The sequence below is a fragment of the Ovis aries genome, chromosome 1 (assembly GCF_016772045.2).
Source record: "Ovis aries strain OAR_USU_Benz2616 breed Rambouillet chromosome 1, ARS-UI_Ramb_v3.0, whole genome shotgun sequence".
NCBI lineage: Eukaryota > Metazoa > Chordata > Mammalia > Artiodactyla > Bovidae > Ovis > Ovis aries.
In genome coordinates, this window is record NC_056054.1 from 187,299,370 (window position 1) to 187,318,502 (window position 19,133).

Below are 19,133 nucleotides of genomic sequence, written 5' to 3' on the forward strand. Positions count from 1 at the left end.
CTATGGGTATATCATGGTTTAGTAAAATATTTCCTTAATAGGCATTCAATTTTTTATTATTATACATATTTCTATAATGAATATCCTCACTCATAAATCTTCATTCATGCCTCTAATTACTCTTATAGTATATTCCTAGAAATGGAATTAGGAGGTTAAAGGGTAATGTTGAAAGTATCTGATGAGGTCACCTGCCCTGGGGTGCTATAAGACTGCAGTGTTCAAGGTGGGGTAGAAGGTGAATGTGACAGGCTCTTCATTCTGCAGAATATGCCACACTATTCCAAACTCCACCTGAAGACAAAAAGCCAGAATTTCCACTTTCAACTGAAATATCACAATGTGTCTGTCTACACTGAGCACCCTGTGGAGGAGAAAATGTGGTACACTCTGATCATTCGAGAAGATGGGAAAAGTATTTCTAGCATGATGGTAAGTTGATGAATGGCCTAGTTTCTAATTATCTTAGAGTATGAAGACTGATTCATCAATATCTTACCAAGGATATATCTGATGATCAAATTTTATGATTATCAGTTCCCTCTAGTCACCTGTAACTGACTTTTACTTCCCTCTATTGTAGGTGAAGGATGAAGAAAACAAAACAACCAATGGGATGACAGCCATGAGGTTTGGATGTCAAGGAGACCCAGGCCTCTCTGTTCTCTTGAATCTGGGGTCTCTTCTGAGTTGTGGGGCTTCACATAAAGAAACTTCACAGTCTGCCTTGTCTCGTACTAGGATTCTGTCTCCTAGAATATCAGGAGCATTGGTGTCAGAACACATTTCCCCAGGGAAGTGAGAGGAATAGATTCAAAACCAAGTCTTCTGGCTTGCTTTTTCATGTGGTACTCCAAGATGACCCTGTGTCTATGAACGCCCTCTGTGCTCTGCCACATAAATTGCTTCTGCTGCATGTTATCCACTTACCTGGCTCTTAAGAAAATAATTGAGTACTATCCTCTCTGTGATCACCAGAGAGAAATTTAGAAGTAAGCAAATAATCCTCCCTTCATTACTGGTAGTTGAACATCTTTTATAGTTACTGTGTTTTTAAAGTAAAGTTTAAAATAAACATATATAAGCATCATGGTTTAGTAAGGGTAACATACTTGGATTCAAAAGACTTGGTTTTGAATCTAGATAAAGCTGAAGGTCTTATTAGGCACCATGGGACAATTACAGAGATGGAGCCGTGAAGAGGTCACCTACTTACTGGGGCAGGAATCTGACATGATATAGATGCGTATGTCTATGGCCATCAAGATTAGATGGTTGCTGTAGAGAACAGCATTTTAGAGAACTTTTAATGAAAAGCTGAATGTCACTGAAGGCTGGAACAGTCATATTAATCTGCTTTTACATATGCTTCAGGGAGAAGGCAATGACACCCCACTCTAGTACTCTTGCCTGGAAAATCCCATGGACGGAGGAGCCTGGTAGGCTGCAGTCCATGGGGTTGCTAATAGTCAGACACGACCGAGTGACTTCACTTTCATTTTTCACTTTCATGCATTGGAGAAGGAAATGGCAACCCACTCCAGTGTTCTTGCCTGGAGAATCCCAGGGACGGGGGAGCCTGGTGGGCTGCCATCTATGGGGTCGTACAGAGTTGGACATGACAAGTGACTTAGCAGCAGCAGCACATATGCTTCAGAAAAAGTAAACAGATCCAAATAAGTCATACAACAGTGAGGCCAGGACTTCCCTGGTTCAAAGAGCAATGGAAACCTCCAGAAAGGATGAAATGAAGCAATTTCTGGGTTAGTGCAGGATGATTGAAAGCCCAGGAATCAACATCAAGGGTTTTAGAGAGAACTGCCCTTCTAATCCCATGGGCCAGGGACTAACACAAATGCTATCGAAAATCCAAACTGAGGGACCAATTTGGGGGCTCGGGTTCAAAAGACTAAAAAAATGGTTCTGGAAGAGTTCAAGTTTGTCTGAAGACTCAAAACAATGAAAGCTCAACCTTCTGTGAGCTGGAGTCTGAGTTTTGCATAAAGCAAATCAGACTTCATTTATAAGAGGATGAAGTATCAGTTTTATATAAATACAGCGACTTAGCAGCAGCAGTATGTATTTACATATACATAATTATTTTTCTTATGGAGTCTCAATTGATGAATTCCATCATTATAAAAGGGAAAGAAATTGGTTGCACCAGTGGTGAGTTCAGGAGATTCAGAGTGCCGTGAGTAATCACAATAGTGTCATCCTAGCGGAGATTAGGTAAGAGTGTGGCAGACAAAAAGCTAGCACCCAAGGAAAGAAAAAAAGATAGGGACAGCTAAGACTACTAATTCCTTATGTGCGAGTTCATTTATTCATTCAGTTAACAATATATATCATGTACCTTTTATGTGCCAGCCTCTGTTCTAGGCACTAGGCATATAGCAATAAACAAAACAGAAAAGGCCCCTGCCCATTTATCAGGTGGGAGATTTTGTCTGATTTCTAACAATGTCTCTATTATCCTTAGGTTTGTTAACACTTTGCATGAAGAGGTCAGTGTCTCCCTGGGTACAGATGCATCCCTCATTGTTGCTGAAGACTATGGTGTGTCTGCTTACAGAACTGTGCAAAGAGGAGAGTAAGAGCACTACCCTGTGGACATTTTACTTTTACTAACAACTGATTTTTAAATACTTTCTTTGTGTATAGGTGGGCAGATTAGGTATATCTCAGCTAACTGTAAATATAGACATACTCCTTCTCTGTTTTAGCCTTTAACTCTTTTCCTCAGTCTCTTGTTTTTCTGCACAGATATATTGAAACCATGCTTGTTGTGCATACTTAACAAGACCATCTCCTGGAGGTTTGCCAGTTTATCATTGGCTCCCACTCCTACCCTTTGGTAACTCCTATGAACACCTTGTTACTTTGAGCTTATCCTTTCAGATTCACTGTTTTATGCTATTCCACTAATTCATAATGCTCAGAAAAATTCATAAGACTTAGATGAGAAGACTTAGAGTCTTAAGTTCACAATAGAAGGCAATTTATGCATTTTGCATTCAGGTTTAAAGTTAAAAAAACCTTACTGAACAGGCAATGAAATCTCAGATCAGGCATAGAAAAGAACTTATTCTTTTCTGTAGAAAAGAAATTCACTCTGAGACTCCTTTCCTCAAAGAGAAAGGGTAGCTTTGCTGCTCGATTCACCATCAATAGAGAGACAAAATCACTCCTTCCACCAGAAATGGAGGTGCTTTTCTAAACTGTAATGTTTCGTCTAATCTAAATTTGTCCTGTTCCAGATATCCTGTGGTGCACTGTAGAACAAAAACTGAGGATTTTTCACTGAATTTGGGTCTACTAGACTTTGGTACAGCTTATCTGTTTGTTATTACAAATGTAAGTAGCTCATGACCATTCTTACTCTATTCTTCCATTTATCTGTATCTGTATCTATGTAACTATACCATATCTAAATTTATATATAATCTATATCTATCTGTATCTTACTCTATGGCAAGACAGCATCACATACTTATGATGGCTTATGGTGAACAATGTCGGATTTGTGATCTCTGAAGAAGAAGATATAGCTTCAGGACCAGGGACCAAGCTTGATCACTCAAGAGCTTTAGTGTAGCAGAGTTTTATTAAAGTGAAAAAGGGACAGAGAAAGCTTCTGACATAGACATCAGAAGGGGGACGAAGAGTGCCCCCCTTGCTAGTCTTAGCAAGGAAGCTATATATTTTTTCAATTGGTTATTACAGTAAATCAAAAGAATGTCTCAAGGTTGTAAAAGTCTTACCAGACCCACTCCCATAATATACATTTTAAAATGATAGGATTAGTCAGAAGGTTCTCAAGGAGAAACAGGTCTTCAAGCAGGATACATTGTTGTTACAGAGTTTAAGCAAGAACATATCCTTGAGCAACATGAATTGTTTTGTAGTGCAATCATCTCTGGGCTTAAAGAAAAAAAACAAAAGGTTGTCCTTTTCTCCTCCTTGAGAATTCCAGGCCCTATTTCCTCCTTGAGAGACCCAGACCCCTTTCTCCTCCTTGGGGACTCTGGACTTCTTATCAACCTACCTAGGAAATGACTCTTTCACTTATTTCTAGTGTAGGGTGATAGCTTCTATCAGTTCAGTTCAGTTCAGTTGCTCAGTTGTGTCCGACTCTTTGCGGCCCCATGAATTGCAGCACGCCAGGCCTCCCTGTCCGTCACCAACTCCTGGAGTTCACCCAGACTCATGTCCATCAAGTCAGTGATGCCATCCAGCCATCTCATCCTCTGTCGCCCCCTTCTCCTGCCCACAATCCCTCCCAGCATCAGAGTCTTTTCCAATGAGTCAACTCTTCAATAGCTACTACAGTGACTTTAAAAAATTCCTAAGATCTCAATAGAGGACATAAAAGAACACTGGCAAGAGGCCCAAGGTCTTGGGAAATGGTAGACATAATTTACCTTGAATCATTGCTGTGAGGTGACATGGTCTGCTCCAGTCTCATTATGGCACCAAGAAAACAAAAATTATTTTGGTCTTCTTGACTGACTTCACATGTGATTTCCCTAGCTCCTAGAAAACTGATCTGCTAGCATATCACAGTCTGAAATACCAAGACTGGTAGCAAATGTCAGTCTCTACACAAAGGTAACTATGGTCCCTCAAAAGCAATTGTGTCAGCAATTAGGCATGATACCTCTGAATTTTAATTCTGATGTCAACCTTGATTCCAATTTTAATTAATTACTTTTGACATTGTATTAAATATAAAAAGTGGACCATGAGTAAGAAAAAGATGAAAATTTCTTGAAGTGTGTTGAGAATCATCTAAAAAGTTTTATTAATGTAATTAGTTTAGCATGATATCTTTAGTATTCCATTTTTATTATATTTTATTGAAATATAATTCATATCATACATTTCACCCACTTAAAGTATATAATGGTTTTAAATGTAAAGGTAACATATTCAATATATATTGTATATTCAATACATACAGAATATGTTTTTAATAATATATATTCTGTGGTTTTTAATAAATTCAGAATTGTATAATTTTAGAACATTTTCTTCATTCCAAAGAGAAGCCACATAACTCATTAGCAGTCACTCAACATTTCCTCCCAAACTCCCCAGCTCTAGACAACCACTTGTCTACTTTCTGTCTCTGCTATTATTAATCTCATGATATAGCCAGATATTATACCTACTATCTAATAACATTTACTATCTAATAACATTTACTACCTAATAACTTGGTTTTACTCCAAGGAAATATATAATTTCAAAAATTCCATTTATTATAATAAATATTACTAAATACAATCTATATACAAGAAAACCAACTCAGCTAAAAACCTTCATATAGTGAAACTAATTTTTAAAAAAAGATTGTAGAATCATGTATATTTGGTAACATTAATAACAAAATATTGACCCTGAAAAGATTCTTTTTGACCAAAATTTTATAGGAAAGTTGCATCTTTTGGACAAAATTTTTATGTGTGAGTTTAAAAATAATGGCCAGTAAATAGAATACAAAATAGTAGATGGTATTTGATATGGATTTTTAAAAATTGATCAAGAAAATCTTCAGTGTAAGAGTTACCAAGAAAATAATTTCTGATATTATTGATATTATAATATTCTGATAAAAGTAATTTTACTAAAATAAATATTTAAATGGAAAATGTGAGAAATATTTTAATTGTACTTACATAGAAAATTGAACAAAGAATTAAGCATTTTTAAGTACATGCTTTTCTGAAAATTTATTGTTTGTATAATTCAGATGCCATTTTACATTTAAATATTAGCCAGAATCAAAATACCAAGTAGGTAAAAATGATGGGATACTGTAGTATGAAATAGTCTGCCATTTAAGGGCTCTGCAATAATGGTATCTGATTGACTGAAGCCAGCCAAGTGAGTGGTGTTACCAAAAGGAATTTCAAAAACCTGAAATTGTGTAGAAATTGCTCAGTTTCTTCATGGTACCACAAGAATGACAATACAATGAGGAGATGGATACAAGATCATAAATGCCATAGGCCAGGAATATTTACTTAAGACTCCTAACAAGCCCATTTCTTGTTTCCCTCACTAAGAGAACCAATCAGGGCCCTCAGGCCTGGAAGATGGAATACATCCCAGCCAACAAAATGTCCATCGCATGGCAGCTACCACAATATGCCCTTGTTACAGCTGGGGAGGTCATGTTCTCTGTCACAGGACTTGAGTTTTCTTATTCTCAGGTAGGTTTTTGCAAGTGGAAAGTGGAGGTGGAGCTATTGCTCAGAGGATGGAGTTTTAATCTTGACACTGTCTTAATTAGTTATGTGACCGTGGCCAAGACCTCCATTATTTGGGGCTTTAGATTCCTTACGATCTTAAGCAGAGAATCAGCTTGACCTCCAGGAACATGGCAGGCTGGATCCATGCTGTTTAGGATCCAGAAAGGGATATTTAAACATTAAGGACTATGGAATCAAACTGCCCATGTTCAAATTTTGGCTGCATACCTATTGTGTAACCTTTAGCAAGTGAATTATCATCTCTCTAAAGCTATTTTTATGTGTAAAATAAGAATAGTAATAGAACTTTTCCCTTAGGGTTATAATGAAGATTATATGCTATAATGAATTAAAATATTCAGTTAAGAGTGCCATCTTGTTGTTACTATGAAAATTATTACCTGAATCATTTTACTATGTTCGATTACTATAAACATATTCCCTGAATCAATGTGAATGCTGAACTTAGAGGGGAAAGTTCAAATCTGGAAGTTTGGGTGGGAGAACTTTTCCGGATAGATGCTTGGTACAGGAGGGTGGTGTAGTGAGTTTCTTTAGTCACAGATTTGTGTCCTCTCTAGGCTCCCTCTAGCATGAAGTCTATAGTCCAGGCAGCCTGGTTGTTGACTATAGCATTTGGGAATATCATCGTGCTTATTGTGGCGCAGTTCAGTGGCCTGGCCCAGGTATGTACTAAGAGAAGCAGGAGCACGTGTCTACCCAAGTATTTCCCTCCCTCTTCCTCTGCTGCCCTTCCCTCACCCCTCTGTTTGCCACATTCCCCACTCAGCCCTCTGTCTTAAACATAGACTTTGCCAGGAAATAGACATGTAAGCTGTAATAATGGCCACCAAAGGCCCATGTGAGGAGAGGCCAATTAGTCCTGTCTTTTCCTACCAAAGCTCTTCCCAAACTGGTCACCCTGGGTCAGTCTGCTCCTCAGTCTTCATCTTAGAAAGATCAGCTTAGTATCAGGTCCTCCATATTTTTCTCTTATATGTATTTCTTCCTACAGTGGGCCGAATTCATTTTCTTTTCCTGCCTCATGCTGGTGGTCTGCCTGATCTTCTCCATCATGGGATACTACCATGTTCCTTTAAAGCCAGAGGATGTTCAGGGGTCAGCAGATAAGCAGACACCCCAAATCCAAGGAAATATGATCAACCTGGAAACCAAAAAGACAAGGCTCTAATGGTTCCCTAGACTCTGCCCAGACCCTAGTTCCTGACTCTGGTCTTGGCCATCACCATCGTCAAGCATTTTTTACTGCATCTTGGTTGGAAGAGAGAACAGCATCACAATGAACTGATCTCCTTCACTTCTCTCTGATGATAGAGGCAGTTCTAGGACTGGGTTTTTCAGTACATTAAAGCAAGGTCCCTGAGTCTTTATGTCTTCCTATATGTCACTGAACTCAATAAACCTTGTGTGGTTTTGCTGCAGCTGGCCTGGCATCTCCAAAAACACAAATGTATAATTGAGATTGATCTTTGTGGTTATCCAAGTTCTGTAGGAATTCTTTTACCTGCCATTTAGAGCAGATGACGCCACCTTTTGAAGTGCTGATTTAGGGCCAAATTTCAGAATAACAGAGAAATGGTATTTTCAGATGTCTTCATTAACAGTGTATTTGTTGTTTACAAGGACTTCAAGAATTGATATGTCTGGTGTGATCTCATCCAGGGCCTGACTTGTCAGCTATTCAGGTTTAGTAAGACTGTAGTAAAATTTTCAATACAAATAATAAAAGACAAAATGATATTTTATTAACACACAGGATAAGATATATCTTTCTGATAACTACAGTATTTTATCTACTAATCCAAACACCCCTTTCTCAGTATTGATAGGTCCTTGGAAACCAAATTAAAGACAGTAAACATGGTTCTATAAAACAGAAAAGTATAAACTGTAGAAGTCCTGATGAACAATTCTTATACAGTATATGCTTTTCTTAGGGACTATAATGTTTTAACTCTAGATTATGCCCACCTGTGGACAACTGTATAGACACTAATTATCATTTTCCAACCCTCATTTTCCGTGTTGTTGGCCCACCTTTTTATTATATTATTTATTGCTGCTGCTGCTGCTCCTGCTGCTAAGTCTCTTTGCTGCTGTTGCTGCTGCTGCTAAGTCACTTTAGTCATGTCCAATTCTGTGTGACCCCATAGACGGCAGCCCACCAGGCTCCCCCGTCCCTGGGATTCTCCAGGCAAGAACACTGGAGTGGGCTGCCATTTCCTTCTCCAATGCATGAAAGTGAAAGTGAAGTCGCTCAGTCGTGTCTGACTCTTCGTGACCCCATGGACTGCAGCCTACAATGCTCCTCTGTCCATGGGATTTTCCAGGCAAGAGTACTGGAATGGGGTGCCTTTACCTTCTCTGTATTTATTGCTACAAATATTTAATAATAACAGTATTTTTTATGAAAACAACTTCCTTTCTTACTGGTACTTCCTTCAGCTTCAAAGTAGTGGATCTGTTTTGATCTTTTTTCCTGTTTTACTTTCCCCCCAAATTTTAAATGCCCTATTTATTAAAAAAAAAAAAAAGTTAATACTCTAGTAAACCCAGTACTCTAGGTTTGAGCTTCTAAAATGGCAGTGCTCAATGCAGGACATAGTCCCGTATCAGGATTCTAGCAAAATCCGGAGTTGAAGGAAGAAGTGATAGAATATGACAGGGTTTTGTTTGTTTGTTGCTGTGTTGGTGAAAAAAGTTAAGAAATAATACCTTGCACACAGTGAATGACTCAGTGGACAGACATGGGAATATAATGACTTCTGGGGGAAAGTATTGCTGGGAGAAAAGTTCAGAATAGCTGTCCTAGAAAGTCTCATTTCCATTGGTTTTGCTCCATTATTCTCATTTAGAACTGTTTTGAGTCAGTCTCACATTGTAGACATAACAAGAAAAGTTGTTCCGTTTTCCCAAGCTTTAATACTCTGGTCCTGGTTACCAAAGTTTTCAGAAGTGCTGAAGTGGCAGCAACACTATCCAGTTTCCACAGATAACCTTTTTAACATTATGTATGTTTATCTACTCATTTACTTGACTGGCTGGGTCTGAGTTATGGCACTTGGGATCTTCATTGTGGCAATCTGGCTCTTGGTCATGGCATGAGGAATCTAGTTCCCTGACTAGGAACTGAAACCAGGCCCCCTGGATTGGGAGTGTGTTGTCTTAATTGCTGGACCACCAGGCAAGTCCCTCCAGAAATATCTTGATGTGACCCTGAGTTTGCTTCTTCAGAAAATACTCTGTCCCCATTTCAGCAGCTTTAACTCAATCTGTTCTATGAACTACTATCTCAGAGATATTAACAGTGCTAATAGTTTCTTTGGACAAATAAATTTTGGAAATGAAGAATATTACATCCTCTTAACACCTGGATATTAAAGATTCTGAGAAATCCTTCAGCAAAGACATAAGACTCTTTGTTCAGCCTCATATGGTATAGTGTTCTCCAGAACACTGACTTGGGAAAAACTGGCAGACAATTCTTTATGTTGAACTAAAAGCTTTCTTTATGAAACTGCCTACCATGGTTCTTTCCTTTATGGCTAACTAGAATTAGCATAAACCTCTCTTTTATGCAGTATTCTTTTTGCTATATGGGAAGAATTTTCATGTTGCCTCAAGTAAGCATTCAGCAAGCTAAAGATTCTCAGCTTTTTTCATGGCTCTTCACAGGGCACAGTCTAGACCTTTCACAACTGCTTTTCCAATTCTGAAAAAGATTCTTTGCTTGATATGCAACAGTGGGTCAGAATCCCTCTTAATATGGGTTGCTGTTGCGTACGTGCTCAGTTGCTCAGTCATGCCCGACTTTGTGATCCTATGGACTATAACCCTCCAGGCTCCTCTGTACTTGGGATTCTCCAGGCACGAATACTGGTGTCGGTTACAATTTCCTCCTCCAGGGGGTCTTCCCAACCCAGGGATCAAACTTGCAACCCCTGCGTCTCATGCACTGGCAGGCAGATTCTTTATCATTGAGCCACCTCGGAAACCTGAACACGTTTTAAAAGAATTTTTATCATTCTATATATGCATAGAAAACATTTTGGAATGATATTCATCTACTAAAGATTTTTATTGAGGCACAGTAGATATACCATTGAATTCATTCCTTATACGTGTACAATTGAATGATTTTTAGTACAATCATCACCATAATCCAACTTTAGAATACTTCCATCACCCCAAAAAGGAACCTCTTGTCCACTTGCCGTCAATTCCTATTACACCCCTGGCTCGGGCAACCACTAATTTCCTTTCTGTCTCTGTTAGAGTTACCTTTTCTGGATCATATGGTATGTGGTCTTTTGCATCTGGCATCCTCTACTGAGCATGTTTTTGAAGTTTATCCATGTTGTAGCACCTATCAGTTATATATATGTTTTTAACTACAGAATAGAATTCCATTGTGTGGATATACTATATTTTAAACCATTCACCAGTTGAGGGAAATTTAGATTTTTAACTGCACTTTTAGTTATTAAAAATAAGGCCCCTATGACCGTTCAAGTTTTCACACAAATAGAGTGTTCATCTTGGATATATGCCAGGGAATGAAACTACTGGGTCGCATGATAAATTTATGTTTGATATGTTTTTTTGATTGCCAAAAGGCATTTTAAAATGGCTACATCATTTTACATTTCAATCAGCAATTTTCATTTCTCCATGTCTAGGCCTTCACTTATTATTCTTTTATTATCATCATTCTAGTGGTTGTGAAGTAGTGTTACATTGTCATTTTTTAATTTCTATTTTACTAATAAACAGCATCTTTTCATGTGCTTATTAGCCATCTTTGTTTTCTCTGGTGAAATCTCTGTTCAAATCTTGCCTATTTTTAAAAATTAGGTTGTTTATCTTCTTGAGTTGTGAGATTTCTTTATTCTGGTTAGCAATATTTTGTTAGAAATATGATTTGTCATCATATTCTCTACATTGTGACTTGTATTTCCATTTGCGTAATGGTGTCTTTTGAAGTGCAAAAGTTTTAAATTTTGATGAAGTCCAATTTATAAATTTTTCTTTTAAGGGTTATACTACTGGTGTCATATCTAAGAACTATTTAACTAATCCAAGGACACAAAGGATTCCAACTAGTTTTTTCTAGATGTTGTAGTTTTAATTTTCACAGTTAGGTCTGTTGTCCATTTTGAGTTAACTGCTTGTGTATGCAACGAATCCACCTTTTTGCTTGTGGCTATGCAAATGACCCAGCAGCGGTTTGTAGAAAAGACTATTTTTTCTCCACTGAGTTGCCTAAATAGCTTTGGCAAAAAAAATCAGTTTACTATAAATACAAGGATTTGTTTCTGGGCTCTTAGTTATTTGCCACTGACCAATATGTCTGTCCTTATGTCAGTATCACACTATCTCAATTATGATAGCTTTATAATACATTTTAAAATGAGAAGATATAAGTCTTCCAATTGTACTTTTCAAGGTTGACTATTCTGGTAATCAGTCTTGCATAACACCCAGGTCTTCCCTGGGGGCCCAGTCAGTAAAGAGTCTGCCTGCAATGGAGGAGACCCAGGTTCAATCCCTGGGTCAGGGATGCCCTGGAGAAGGAAATAGCAACCCACTCAAGTATTCTTGCCTGGAAAATCCCATGGACAGAGGAGCCTGGTGGGCTACAGTCCGTGGGGTCACAGAGAGTCGGACACGACTGAGTGATTAACACTCACCTAGAATAAATCCCAGTTGTTCATGGTATATACTTATTTTTGTGTATTAAAATACTTGGTAATATTCTGTTAAGGATTTTTGCACCTAAGTTCAGGAGGACTGTTTGCAGTTTTCTTTTTTTCTGACTGTATCTTTGTCTGGCTCTACTGTCTTCCTGAATAAGGTGGGAAATGTTTCCCCCTCTTCTATTTTCTGGAAGAGGTATAAAGTTAGTTTTAATTACCCTTTAAAAGTCTGATAGAATTGTCCAGTGAAACTATCTGGGCTTTGAGTTTCATTTTGGAAAAGTTTTTAATTAAAAATTCAATTTCCTTCATGGTCATAGGGCTATCCAGATTGTCTATTTCATCATCTTGGTGCTTAAGGAATTGTTTTTTTTTTTCTACATTGATCATATAGTTATATGCAGTATTCCTTTCTTTTAACAGCTGCACTATCTAGCATGATATATCCTATTTCATTCCTGATGTAGGCAATATGTGTTCTATTTTTGTCAGTCTTGCTAGAGGCTTATCAAATTTACTGATTCTTTTTTTTTTTTTTTTTTTGAAGAATGAACTTTTTGTTTTCTTGGGTTTTTTTTTCAGTAATGTTTTCCTATTTCCAGTTTTATTTTCTGCTATTATTTCATTCCTTCTGCTTGTTTTGGGTTTATTGTGCTCTATTTTCTAGTTTTTGGATGAAAGAATTTAAATTATATTACACCTTTCCTCATTTTAAATGTAAGCATTTGGTGCTATAAATTTCCCTCTCAGTACTGCTTTAGCTGCCTCCTACACACTTTGTGTTCTAATTTGTATTTAGTTCTATCTACTTTTTAATTTTCATTGAGGCTTATTGTTTACCCATAATTATTTAGAAGTATGTTGCTTAGTTTCCAAATATTTTGAGAGTTTCCTGTTGTCTTTGTTACAGATTTCCAGTTTGATTCCATTGTAGTCAGGGCATATAAGCTTTATGATTTCAATTTTATTTGTCAAGGTCTGTTTTATGATATATTTTATGGGTTTTGTTTTTTTTTCTACTTGGTGAATGTTCCACAGAAATTGAGAAAACTATATTCTACTGTTGTTGGATGGTCTGTTTTATGTTAATTAGATCTTGATGATTGTGTTGCTCAGATGTTTTTGCCTAATACTTCTATCAGTTACTGAATGGGAGCAATGTTAAGGTTCCCAACAATAATTGTAGATTCTTCTCTTTCTCCTTTCAGCTTTAACAGTTTTGCCTCATGTATTTGAAGCTCTATGGTTTAGTTTATACACATTAGTATACTGTCTTCCTGACAGACTGATCCTTTAACTATTATATAATATCTTTTTGTCTCTGATAATTTTCTTTGCTATGAAGTCTACTTTAGGAGATTTTAATACTGTCACTCCTTTTCATTTTTATTATTAATGTGTACATGGTGTATCTTTTCCATCCTACTTTAGGCTACCTGTAGTTGAATACAAAGTGAATTTCTTATATGGAACATATAGTTGGATTTATTTTTAATATTTTAATCTGCTCTGCTAATCTGTCTTTTGATTGGCATATTTAGACAGTTTACAACAAAGGCAATTATGTTAGTTAGCACTTTAGGATTTTATTATTTCCTACTTGTTTCTTTTGGATGTTGTTGCTGTTTATTCTCTTTCTTACCTTTCTGCAGGTTACTTGAACATGTTTTCAGATTTCATGTTGATTTATTTATAGCACTTTTGAGTTCATCTCTTTGTAGTTTTCATATGGTTGCTCTGGATACTACTTCTAACTCTGTACTTGGTATCACACTGTTTACTACTTAAAAGGAAGTATAGAAACCTCACTTCCAGTTAGGTTTCTTTACCTTCCTCACCTTTTCCTATTTTTGTTAACTCACTGTATAACTCCCATTTCTTTTGCAAGATTTTTTTTCCCCTTTGGGGTTTTATAAATCATATTTTATGACTGAAACAAATTATAATACTATCTAATACTCAAAAGAATGTCTATTGTATGGACTCATATTTCTAACCTATTTTTTCTTTTGCTTTCTGATGCTTAAGTTTCCTTTTATCCTTTTTTTTCTGTTTCAAGAACTTCTATCCAGTCTTTCCAGGATTTATCTGCTAGTCGCAAAACCTTTTAGTTTTCATCTGTGAATGTTTTTATTTTCCCATTTCTAAAAACTGGTTTGCCAGATACAAAATTATGAGTCAATAGTTCTTTTCATTCAGCACTTAAAAAATATTTTGACATTTCGTTTTTCATGATCTCACATGAGAAATCTGTTCATATGGTGTTTCCCTACAGGGACTTCATTGTTTTTCTCTGGCTGCTTTCAAGGTTTTTTGTCTTTAGTTTTCAAAAGTTTAATTATGATGTGTATTGACATGGATTCTTGGGATTTATCCTGTTTAGAGTTTCTTGAATCTCTATGTTGATGTTTTTCATCAAATTTGGCAAGTTTTCAGTCATTGTTTTTTCAAATGTTTATTCATTCTTCTTTCTTTTTCCTCTGCTTTCTTGGACTCCAATGATATGAATGTTGGATATTTTGTTATTAGTCCACAGGTCCCTGAGGCTCTGGTCACTTTTTCCCAATCTCTTTTCTATTTTTCATATTGGGTGAATTCTATTGTTTTGTCCTCATGTTCACTGATTCATCATCTCCACTCTACTGTGAGCCCATCTAGTAAGTCTTAAATTTCTATTTTCAGTTCTATAATTTCCATTTGGTTTTTTTTTTTTTTTTTGCATAACTTCTATTTCTTTTCTGTGATTTTTTATACTTGTATTTAGTAAATTTGTAATTGATTATTGTAGCATTTCTATAATGCCTGACTTTAAATTCTTATCAGACTAATTACAACATCTGAGTCATCCTGGTGTTGGCATTCATTCAAGTTGTGATTTTTCTTGTTTCTTGATTTATACCCTGGACATTTTGTCCATAATGTTATGAAAATCTGAGTTCTAAATATTTCACAGGAAGTTACTCTATTTAGGTTTAACATGAGTCTTAGCCTACTTTTGTAGGCTGATTCCACTAATTGTTTAATTTTCAGAGACTTTGTGACTGCCTGAGGGTTGAAATTTCCTCTGGCTGGGTTGCCAAGATACCTCTTGATGAGGGAGGGGGGTGGGGAAAGTCTTCAGTCAGTAACCCTCGCCCCCCGCTCCAGCTACCCAGGTTTCTCTGGGCAGGGAGGAGAATAAAGTGATTTCTTGGACCCAGCTGCTAGCTATAAGGCTACTAGCTGAGACAGGTTCTTTCTCCTGGTTCCACCAGAGAGCCCTCATATCTCTGGGCAGAGGAGGAAAGTCTCCAGCCCTTGGGGTCAACTAAGGTTTCTCCAGTTGGGCCACCTGCTTACTGGGTCCTCCCATCCACATCAGCATCTCTCCATAGAAAAGAGTAATCTCTGATTCAGCAGGGAAGGAGAATGCTTCCCCTGGTCACTTATTTTTGACAGGACTCCCAGTAGGTCCCTCTTCCCTGAGGTTGTAAGAGGGGCTTCCACTAGATCCAGGGGAAAGAACAAGCTACTAGACTACCGTCTGTTGCCAGATGGGAAGTCAGAAAAGACCAGGTCTGGGTGGCTGCCTTCTGCTGGTTGCGGGACGCAAGATGCCCTGCCTCTGTGTTGTCATCTGGTCCTGGGTTCCCAAACCAGCTCACTTTCTTCTTAGCACTCTTCAGATTTCTTGTTTGTCTCTTGTAACATTTCTAGGATTTATAAAGTTGTGTTTAGTGAGGAGGAACAGAGGAAAAGAGGTCTATGTCAGCTTGTCTGGACCAGAAGTCTCTCAGTTACTGAATTATCTATTAAAAATTTAATTTTTTTCTATTTTGCCAATTTAGACTCAGTTACATTATGAATATTAAAATAATCTCAAAGAAACATTTGCCCAGTGCAGGCATTTAACCAGTTTTCTCCAATATGTAATTAATAGAAAAATGGATGGAGAAAAAATAGATGTCAATACAAAAGGATCTAAAATGAGCTTAAGGCCATACACATAAAGATACTGTTGAGGAACACACATGTATTCACACACACTTCATCTTAGGACATCTCCTTATGGTCTGCTGGAGGAGAGAGTCTCTACATGAAGCACAAATGGATTCATGAAGACACCAGAGGGGGCTAAGGAAAATGAGAGAGATGTAGGGCCTATTACAGAGAGGCACAGATCCTTCCTCCTGGGGCACCAAGTGGCAAAACCTGTCTGGATGCCTTTACTTGGGAAATCCCCACCCCGCAAGGCTAAATGGTGCCAAGAGAAAGGTGGCTCCACAACTATCGGGTTGGTCTGGCTCTTCTCTGAGCCTTAGTCGGGGAAGGTTTAATTTCAAATGCATCAAAATAGATATCTAGGACAGAATCCTCAAGCCAGTACCTTTCACTTCTTATTTATGTACTGTGCTATTCCCCAAAAGCATTTAAAGTGATTTTAATGGATACATACTATATAAAATATATATATACAGATACAGGCAAAAAAAAAAAAAAAGAAAAAAGCAAGATGAAAACAAAGCAAAGGAATAAAACTGGCGCAAAAGTGCTTCTCTGTGACTTTGTACACTTGCAATAAATAGCCTGTGAGAGGGCACATTGCTAGAACATTTCCTGTGCCATCTCTGCGTGAACCCTCAAAGACACTCAGGACCAGTCTTGGGGGCAGTAAAGTGGACTCATAACATGAAGGGATCCTCTAGATATGCTATCGAGGGAGACAAGGTTCCATGGAAATTTCCCTATAGTGCTCCATAGATTTCTTGCTCTGAGACATGTTTGATTTCCTCTTAAAGATTCCTGAGTTCTCACCTTGAGAATGGCCGCAGTTCTGAGCAATGTGACCCAGTTGAAGACTCAGGTTACTAAGTTCCTGAGGGACCACATCCCAGTTAGGATTCATTACAAGTCTGACTACCTGAATATGCAGTGTGTACCAAGGTTAAAACAACAGTCATTAACTCCTCAAACTTTGTTTATAAAATTCTTCCATCTGATTCTCAGAATCTAAGCCAAAGATGTTAGATACAAACTTGCGGTGTCCATCTCAAGCCAACTGGAAATTTAGATGATGCTGCTGACACACTGGAGCTGCGAAGTCGCCACAGAAGCAGAGTTGTGCCCGGTGACTAAATGACCACACTCCTTCCACTATGGGAGCTCTCTCTCTCCTGGGGAATATAAGAACACAAAAATCCAGTCAGCTGTGCTCTACTGTCTATGTGTACAATACACAAGTGGGCTTGATTCGGGTGCAAATCCTCAGTGAGTGGTGGCTGCTGGGACAGCAGCTCTGAATCTAAAACATTACTTCTTGACTCTTCGTGAAGCCAGTTTCTCCCCCTGGCTTTGGTTTCTTGCTTTTCCTACCTTTCTGAGCCTCCCTCAACCACCTTTAACTTCTGAAAACTTCTCATTCACTCTGCCTCTTACTGACTTTTGACATCTTTAAATCTCTTGAAAAAAAGATACCCTGTTCATTCATCAGCACCTCTCTCTATAACTCATTCATGAAGACATGGCCCAGTTTTCTTTTCTCTAATTATATTCTCCTGAACCATTTGTTCTCAACCCTGCCTAAAAAGTTCAGTTTCATACCATGGTATTTCTCTGAAGTTACTTTTTCAGATCACTAATTACCTCTTGCTGACCAAACTCAGTGACTTTTCTTCAGAAGTTATTCCACTTGATCTTTTGGTTTTTTTCATCTTGTGCTACGAGGGCTTCAAAGAGCATGGTTTTCATTTCTCATATTTCTCTATGTACTGGAGATTATTTTTATTCTAGTTTTGAATATCTACAGCTGTCATCAATGAATGTGACCTTTCTTGTTGGAATGGCAAGGTATGTCTCAAAACATAGTGTTCAAAATGTACATGTATGTACTACATCATGTTGCTTCAAAAATTTTGTTTGTTTCCATTTTATCAAGAAAGTTTTAGGGGACATGGTTTCTAATCAAAATGATGTGGGATGGGAGAGAGTGGCCAAACTGGCAGAGTAGAAAGGCCCTGAGTTCACCTCCTCTCATCAGCACACCAAAATTACAACTATTTCCAGAATAACCATCGATAAGAAAAAAAAAAAAAAAAAAACTGGAACCTATAAGAAAATACCTCCTGGAACCAAACACATAAAGAACTACGTGAGACAGGTAGGAGGTGCAGACCTGCAATATAATCAAATCCCGTATCCCCCTGGGTAAGTGACCCACAAACTGGAGAACAGTTATATTGCAGAAGTTCTTCCACAGGAGTAAGTGTTCTGAGCCCCATGTCAGGCTCCCCAGCCTGGGGACCAGGCATCAGGAAAATCAGCCACTAGAGCATCTGAATATTTAATATTCTTCATAAGTATTTTGTAAAAAGCTATGGCAAAGTTGCACCTGCTGAAAGCCTGAGGGCTTTCCCAGTGGCCCAGTGGTTGAGAAGCCACCTGCCAATGCAGGGGATGTGGGTTCAATCCCTGGTCTGGGATGATCCCACATGCCACAGGGCAAGTAAGCCACTATTACTGAGCCTGTGTTCTAGAGCCCACCCACGTGCTGCAACTACTGAGCCCGTGTACCCTAGAGCCAGTGCTGCACAACAAGAGAAGCCACGGGAAGCCCATGCACCGCAATAGAGAGCAGCACCTGCTCACTGCAACTGGAGAAAGCCCGGCACAAGAACCGAGAGCCAGCATGGCCATAAATAAATCTTTTTAAAAAAATCTTAAGAAAATAGTGATACATTTTATCAACCTGAGTAGAGAAACTTCAAGTTATATATAATTAAAGATCACCATCTAGTGGCCCAAATATATTATAACTTCTAAAATTAGCTGCAAGCTCCAAAGACTTTAAACGTTAGAAGGTGTTTTGAAAGCCTCCAGCCCCATCAAGGAGAGAAGCAAAGAATGAAATTTTGGCCCCATTAAAGGCATTCAAGGGGCTTTCCCTGGTAACTCAGAAGTAAAGAACCCACCTGCTAATGTAGGGGACACAGATTCAATCCCTGGTTGAGGAAGATCCCCTAGAGAAGGAAATGGCAACCCATTCTAGTACTCTTGCCTGGGAAATCCCATGGATAAAACAGCCTGGTGGGCTATAGTCTATGGAGTCACAAAAGAGTTGGATACAACTTACTAAATAACAACAACAACAAAGGCATTCAAAATTCAAGTTACAAACAAAACA

The 19,133-nt window shown here is 38.0% G+C and overlaps 2 protein-coding genes across 5 annotated transcripts in view; one reads left to right on the plus strand and one right to left on the minus strand.

The window, feature by feature from the left end:
- The window catches only part of LOC101111847 (solute carrier family 15 member 2), a 66,719-nt gene extending 59,020 nt beyond the window's left edge, over nucleotides 1–7,699 (plus strand). For all 3 annotated transcript variants that reach the window (XM_042232051.1, XM_042232040.2, XM_027956302.3), the window contains exons 17-23: nucleotides 268–432; nucleotides 584–630; nucleotides 2,483–2,593; nucleotides 3,261–3,357; nucleotides 6,072–6,218; nucleotides 6,839–6,943; nucleotides 7,273–7,699. In XM_042232051.1, the coding sequence (XP_042087985.1) occupies nucleotides 268–432; nucleotides 584–630; nucleotides 2,483–2,593; nucleotides 3,261–3,357; nucleotides 6,072–6,218; nucleotides 6,839–6,943; nucleotides 7,273–7,449 (849 nt within the window). In that variant the 3' untranslated portion in view covers nucleotides 7,450–7,699. The remainder of the gene's footprint in view (nucleotides 1–267; nucleotides 433–583; nucleotides 631–2,482; nucleotides 2,594–3,260; nucleotides 3,358–6,071; nucleotides 6,219–6,838; nucleotides 6,944–7,272) is intronic.
- Nucleotides 7,700–8,001: 302 nt separating this feature from the next.
- The window catches only part of ILDR1 (immunoglobulin like domain containing receptor 1), a 41,104-nt gene continuing 29,972 nt past the window's right edge, over nucleotides 8,002–19,133 (minus strand). For both annotated transcript variants that reach the window (XM_042232097.2, XM_027956307.3), the window contains exon 8: nucleotides 8,002–17,127. In XM_042232097.2, coding sequence (XP_042088031.1) covers nucleotides 17,108–17,127 — 20 coding nt within the window. In that variant the 3' untranslated portion in view covers nucleotides 8,002–17,107. The remainder of the gene's footprint in view (nucleotides 17,128–19,133) is intronic.